This window comes from Myotis brandtii, unplaced genomic scaffold, assembly GCF_000412655.1.
Source record: "Myotis brandtii unplaced genomic scaffold, ASM41265v1 scaffold1816, whole genome shotgun sequence".
NCBI lineage: Eukaryota > Metazoa > Chordata > Mammalia > Chiroptera > Vespertilionidae > Myotis > Myotis brandtii.
This window is the reverse complement of record NW_005356736.1, coordinates 194401-201367: the sequence shown is the minus strand read 5'-3', so window position 1 is coordinate 201367 and position 6967 is coordinate 194401. Positions and strand designations below refer to the sequence as shown.

Here is a 6967-nt window from a genome sequence, read left to right as displayed (position 1 = left end):
ATATATATATATATATATATACATATATATATTCCATGCCTGCAAGTAACTCTCAAATGACTTGTCAAATAAATGGTATGCACATGCACATGCTTAAAGAGAAGGAAGATGCGAATATGTCAAAATGTTAACAATTAGTGAATGTAGGTAAAGAGTACATGCAAATGTGTTTACTCTTCCTACAACTTTTCTATACATTAAAAATTTCAAATATAAAAATTCAGAGTTAAATATAAACATTTTGTTCCATTTTATCTATCACAGGGCCTAGCACATGACAATTACACAAAATCTTCTACTTGAAAATGGAAAAAAGAAAAACCCACACAGACCATAAGTAATCCAGAAATCCCAAGAAAATAGTCCTGAAAAAGAAATGATCACTGAGTGGTCTGTGAGGACAGGAGTTACAGAAAAAGTGGGATTGGAGCTGGGCTTTGAAAGGAGTCCATTAGCTCAGATTAGAAGGGAACATGCATTACCAATGGAAGAAGTTCATAAAAAGATTTGGTGGCTTCCATGTAGGAAAAATTTTAAAAAGACTCAATCAATCTGAAGTCATTAGACTGAGGTTGTATTCATACCACCACTAAATCCCAACCTGCTTCAATCCCTTCACTTGTAAGTTTGGAAAATAATACCTAACTTACAGGGTGTTGTGAGAATAAAATGCTAGTAATTATGGGGAAGTACATAGTACAATGAAAAGTATTTACACAAATGTCAGGTATTTTTATTAAGGAATTGTTAAAGTAATAAAGATACCAATCTGGCTGGAACTGAGAGTATAATGCAGGTTACCATCATGACATAATATTGGCTAGGACTAAACTCTAGAGTTTTTCCTATCAATCCAAAACATTTAGATTTTACTTGATTGGAAATGAGAGCCACAGAAAGATTGTTGAGAGTGGAAATAATATACTTTAAGTGTGGTTTTCACAACAGTGTTAAATGATCAAGGTTTAGACTAGAGTTGAGGCAGAAGGGACAAGAAAGGAGGGGATGGATTCAAGAAAAATTATAAGAATCAACAGACTTTGGTCTGCATGTATCAAAAGTCAAAGGAGGTCAATCAAAAGTCACCCTAATGACAGCATTTTGAACACTGTTTTATAGAACACTAGTCTAGGAAATTCTTAAAAGGCTGTAAAATTCACTCCTATCTTAGATTCCAAATGCACTTTACTATGCTTTAGCGTATCAAAGGCTCTGAGAAATTATGGAGTAAAGAAATCTGCTGTTTAACATAGCCCCAAACTTAACTGACCTAGTGTTCCATGGAACACATGATGGAAAATGCTCTAAGTAATGTTGCCCAGGTGACCGGTACACTGAAGACACAATAAGAGAAAACACAATGCTTAGTGAGTTGCTGTTGTTTGGTAGTCCATTTTGTTTGTTGAAGGTGTTTCAGACATAATGAGTTTGAGAAGCTACATGATATGCAGGGTCAATTGATCAGAAGACTAATGAAAATCATGGTTTGACATTAAAGTGAGGTCAGAGTTAAAGATGAAGCTTTGGAAGTCATTCTCATAAAAGTAATAGTTAAAGTCATGGCAAAAAATAAGAGATTACACAAAGAGAATAAAATTGAGCCAGAAGTAGAACTGAAGGCAGCCACAGAGCAATCTCTATTTGTGTTACTATTTATTTTTATGGGTGTGAGTGAATATATATGAGACTAAGAAAAAAGGACATTTGAAAAGCATGTATGTGCATAATTCTATTCTCAATCTAGGACAGAATTGCCACCTAAACCCTTGTACCTTTTTCATCCAGAATTCTCTTTAGTTCTGACATTATTTTTCAGAGTTAAACAAAGGTGAGAGTTGGAAGGAAGGGTAGAAATGGTTAATAATCAATGGTTTGGGAAAATCCACACGGTAATTGGAAAACCTGTTTTAAATTGACAGTTGATGGGAATTTAACCATTGGATTTATTGGATTTAATCTATGCTCATTTATTGTCCATAGATAAGTGGTTATTATCCCTGGCTGTACTTTAGAATAACTTGGGTAGTTTATTTAAAATATGCATGTCTCCCCCGCCTCCACTTTAAGAGATTTATCTAAATTGTTCTAGGATGAGCTGCAGTAATGGTATTTCCTAAAAAGCTTCCAAAGTCATTCCATTGTACAGCCAGAGGTAGACTAGCGACAAATATAGTTAACTGCCTATTTTTGTAAATAAATGCCTACTAGAACATAACCATGCTCATTCATTTATGTATTGTCTCTGGCTGCTTTTGTTCATTAATGGAAGAACTGAATAGTTGGGTAGACACCACATATGACCCTCAGTGCTGAAAATATTTACTATCTAGCCCAGGGGTGGGCAAACTTTTTGACTCGAGGGCCACAATGGGTTCTTAAACTGGACCGGAGGGCCGGAACAAAAGCATGGATGGAGTGTTTGTGTGAACTAATATAAATTCAAAGTAAACATCATTACATAAAAGGGTACGGTCTTTTTTTTTTTTTTTTTATTTTTATTCATTTCAAACGGGCCAGATTCGGCCCGCGGGCCGTAGTTTGCCCACGGCTGATCTAGCCCTTTACAGAGATGGGTTTGTGAGCCCTGGTCTGAATTAACTTTTGAGTCAGGTTTGAGAAAAAATTAAAATTTTACAATTCCCAAAGAATGTGTTTCCTATTGCCATAATGTTTTTGAGACATTCCAAAGTTATTATCATATGGAAAATATTTGGGGGTTATATAAAAAACTATTTAACAGAGCATTAAAATTTTAGAATGAACAATTCAATTTTCCCCTTCTTCTATTAAATTCTTTCTACCTGGGGCACTTAAGGAAAAATGTCAACTTTGCAGAATGATTAGTCGACAAGAAGACATAAGATTTCTTCTAATAGTACTAGTATTTTTAAAAAAACGGTTAAATTGTACTGAGTGTGGAATTGGGTGTTATTCTACTGATATTAATTTCTAGTAAAATAAAATAGAGAGGTCAATGGGGTTAATGGGGAAAAAAGGAAACATATGTAATACTTTAAACAATAAAGAATTTAAAAATAAAATAAACTACTGAGATCAATGAAGCAAAACATTAGAGTAGGATATAGGATTTGGGAGGGGGAAAGAATAATATTACAGGTAATTTTTAACGGTTCTCTAAATTTTCCAAATTCATACAATGGTTATATATTATTTATGTAAGTCATAAAAATATTGATCTGTACTTACTGGGCTAGAGCAAAAGCTCCAACAATTTTTTTTCTGGTGGGCCTAAGCACCTCTCATTGATGGTTTGAAAGAATAACAAATGCCTGCTATTGTGGAGTATAAAACAATGAAACTTCCCTATTGCCAAGAACTGCAACCCACAGCATGTTGGTGCCCTTAATCTCAATATCCTATATAATAAAAGGGTAATGTGCAAATCAACCAAACAGCAGAATGACCAGTCGCTATGATGCGCACTGACCACCAGGGGGCATACGCTCCCACAGGGGGAGTGCCATTCAGCCACAAGCAGGACTGACAGCTGGTGAGTGCAGCGGCCCGCCTCCGCAGCAGCGCTAAGGATGTCGGACTTCGGCTTAAGCCTGCTTCCCGTGGGGAGTGGGCCTAAGCCATCAGTTGGACATCCCCCAAGGGCTCCCGGACTGCAAAAGGACTCAGGCTGGGCTGAGGGACTCCCCCGCACTCCCTGAGTGCACGAATCTCACGCACCAGGCCTCTAGTTCTGATCTATAGAAAACTAGAGCTCAGGTTGCCCAAGTCTGAGAGACACCACTTGAGAAAATGGCTGGTATAGAGAGAATCTTACCCACTTTGGAAAAGAATTCACATGCAACTTACAACTGACAGCAGAGTATCTTAACATTAAGATTCCTATTAGCCCAGAATACTGTTTTCTTGGCCATTCAAAAGGACAAAGCACCCCGTGTTTAAACAATTTCATAAAGAATGCTTCTTCATTGAGGGGAAGGGCCGTAAAAGTTGGCTTAAAGGCATCTGTTGACTCTTGATTTTGCCGGGGAAGAGGGGGTAGGCATAGCTCTCAAACAGTGGTCATAAGTATAAAAATCAACAAATAAACAGTCTTTACTTGTGTCAGGTTGGTAAGGTCTGACAATTTGTCAGTCACCCTCAAACAAATATCACTATCATTTTCAAAAATAAAGTAAAATGGTATATACCTGCCACCAAACATTTTTCTCAATGAGAATAAATATGCTGGAGACTGCAAAAGACATTTACTTAGAAAGAGGATATACATTTTAGCACAGATCCCACGACAGTATTTTCCACTGTAACAGAACAGACTGTGCCCACTTCCCCTGAATCAGCAAGTTTCAAGTTTCCACTTCAAAAATATTCAGTACAATACAGGAAAGAGTTTTGGAATGTAATTTTAGGAAGGTGAAAAAAGGGGGGGAGAAAGGCAAAATACAGTTCTATTATTCCTATGGGCTAGGCTACATGTTTCTTTCAATTCCCCCTCCGCTACACATACACCACACAGCTCCAGATCTCTTTATATTTTTATTTTAGTACCTGCTCCAGTTCATAGGCCTTTGCCTTATCCTCATCACGGTCTGCATTCTTCCGATAGGCCAGGCCCAAACCCCACACAGCCAAGATGCTGTACACATTATCCCGGACCCAGGCATCTTTCTGATCATAGCTGGCTGGAAGCAAGCCAGTCACTGGATTCTGCAAAGCCAAGAAAAAGAGGACAGGCAGGTATCCATAGGCTGTTAATATTAGGAAACAATATCAAATGGCATACTTAGGGACTTTGGTCTAATTTCTACTTCCCTATTCCTGAGTATTATACCCCCCTTTCTTCTGACCAAGTACAAGCAAATGCTATCTTGAATAGGGGAAAAGAGCTGTTTGAAAACTTACAAGTCTGAAAAGAAAGTCAGTGTTTTAACTTTCCAGTTAGAATGAGCTACCAACGATAAACCAGCATTAAAGAAGTATTAAAAATATAATTAACAGTATATGCAAAGTACCTCAGATCTTCACAATAGTCTAGTCTTAAAATTACTAAATGTTCCCCTACTTTCTTTGGCAGGAGGGGAAGAACGGTGACACACACACACACACACACACACACACACACACACATACATATTCACCGGGGGTCTCCATCCAAGCTATCACGCTGCACACATCTTCAGTGATTACAGATAACACTTAACTTACCTGATGGCACAGGATGGTCTGATGCACCAGCCTAGCATAGCCGTCCAGCCGAACCCCCGAGTTACTCCGGCTCCTCATCGTGCCAAGCTTCCAATCTCCTCAGTGAAACCGCTAGGGTGCCGGGTGCCGGGTGCCACAGGGGCCTTCGGTCCTCCAAGGAAGGAGGCTTCAACGCAGCTGCACCCGCCCTGTGGGAAGCCCGAGTAGCAGCCTCCTGCAGTCTGGGCCCTAGCGCTGCCCTCTCCCAACCTTAGGCCAGTCTGACCTCCTCCGCTCAACTCTGGGAGACTGCCCTGGCCCACAGCACACACACACACCCCTCCTCCCTCCAGCAGCTGGTCCCCCTCCCAGCACCGCCTCCACCTAGCTGGAGCCGCCAGCAGGAGGCGGGGCGGGCTCCTGGGGTCCTGGCAGCTGCGAGCTGTTTCCCCTCAGCCTGCGCGCCTGTCCCGCCCGCGTGCGTCCCCTGCACGCACGCCCCGCAGCAGAGGCTGTGTCACGGTAGGCAACGTGATTTCAGAGGTTTATTTTCGACACTTTGAGTATTTCAGTTTTCCCTACTGGCTGTGCAGTCAGGATGTTGAGGCGGCTGTTTCTTTTTGTTTTGTGGGGTGTGTTTTTTTCTGCTAAACTATTTTTAGGAGCCCACAGTGACCTCAAACCTAAGAAGAAAGGCACACATTTGCATTCAAGGCCTAAAGAACGAGAATTTCCAGAATGGTAATTTCCGGGTCTTTAATGTATTTTATACTTTTGACTAAAAACTCGGATTAAATTCCTCACTCCGAACCAAACCAAACACGGAAGAACTCCCCCAGTACTTTATTTTCTTAGAAACTGGCGAATCTGTGGGCCTGGGAAGGCGGGCACAGCGGTGAGCTTTGAGGAAGCCAGTGACCACGGGAACCTGGGCTGGGGTGGGGTGGGGAACGGTGCCTTAGAATTACCTTGGATGAAAGAGGTTTTATAACTGATTTGGAAGGCTCCCTCATGTACACGTAGGTCACACGGGCCAGGCAACAGACTCAGGTGAAAATAAAAGGGGGAAAGGGAGGCTAGAAAAGAAGCCTGCAAATAATGCTCACTCCTCACCGGCAGCCAGTTGTCACACACACACACACACACACACACACACACACACACACACACCCCGGTTTTTGCTACCTGTTTACTGCCCCCAACCCCCACCTCTTGAGCTCAGCTCATTCAAAGACCCTGCAGGCTTTTCAAAGCTTGGTTTAAGTACCACCTGCTCTCAAAATTGCAGGGTTAACAGAATTAGACCTTTCAATTCCCAACTCTAATAATCTGTGATTCTAAGCCTTCCCTAGCCGCCTCACCCAGGCCACAGTGATTTTGCATTTATTTACATTTTTATTTCTCTAAACTTAGTCTCTGCTTCTAAGCTTACTCCATCCCAACCCCCATTCTCACCGGCTCCAAAATTAGCATAAAGGCAGCCACCTCAGAGGTGACTAGCAAATATTTGGTAAGGATGACAGTTATACACAGTAATAGACAGAATTTTCAAGCAAATACTTTCCATTGCATTCATTAGCTACGCAAATGCTGTGACTGGCACATAACAAGCCACTTCAAGGCCCAGGTGCACAGGGGGAGAACAAGTCTTTCCTAGGAAAGCTACTTCATGTTGAATGAAAGAACACTTTCCCAACCCTGCTCTGCCCCTAATTCCCTAATATCTTCCCCTTAGCCTGTAGCCTCAAAAGCTCTTTCTCTATCCTTGTCCACTTCAAGGTACTGCCCTCTCTTTTTCTTTACCTCA

The 6967-nt window shown here is 41.1% G+C and overlaps 1 protein-coding gene across 1 annotated transcript in view; it reads right to left on the bottom strand.

Moving 5' to 3' along the window:
* The window catches only part of LOC102244600 (phosphorylase b kinase regulatory subunit alpha, skeletal muscle isoform), a 102481-nt gene that overhangs the window by 72446 nt on the left and 23068 nt on the right, over positions 1-6967 (bottom strand). The window contains exons 2-3 of the mRNA XM_005863900.2: positions 5182-5369; positions 4525-4683 (exon numbers count right to left, since the gene is read on the bottom strand). Of these exons, the coding sequence (XP_005863962.2) occupies positions 4525-4683; positions 5182-5259 (237 nt within the window). The 5' untranslated portion in view covers positions 5260-5369. The remainder of the gene's footprint in view (positions 1-4524; positions 4684-5181; positions 5370-6967) is intronic.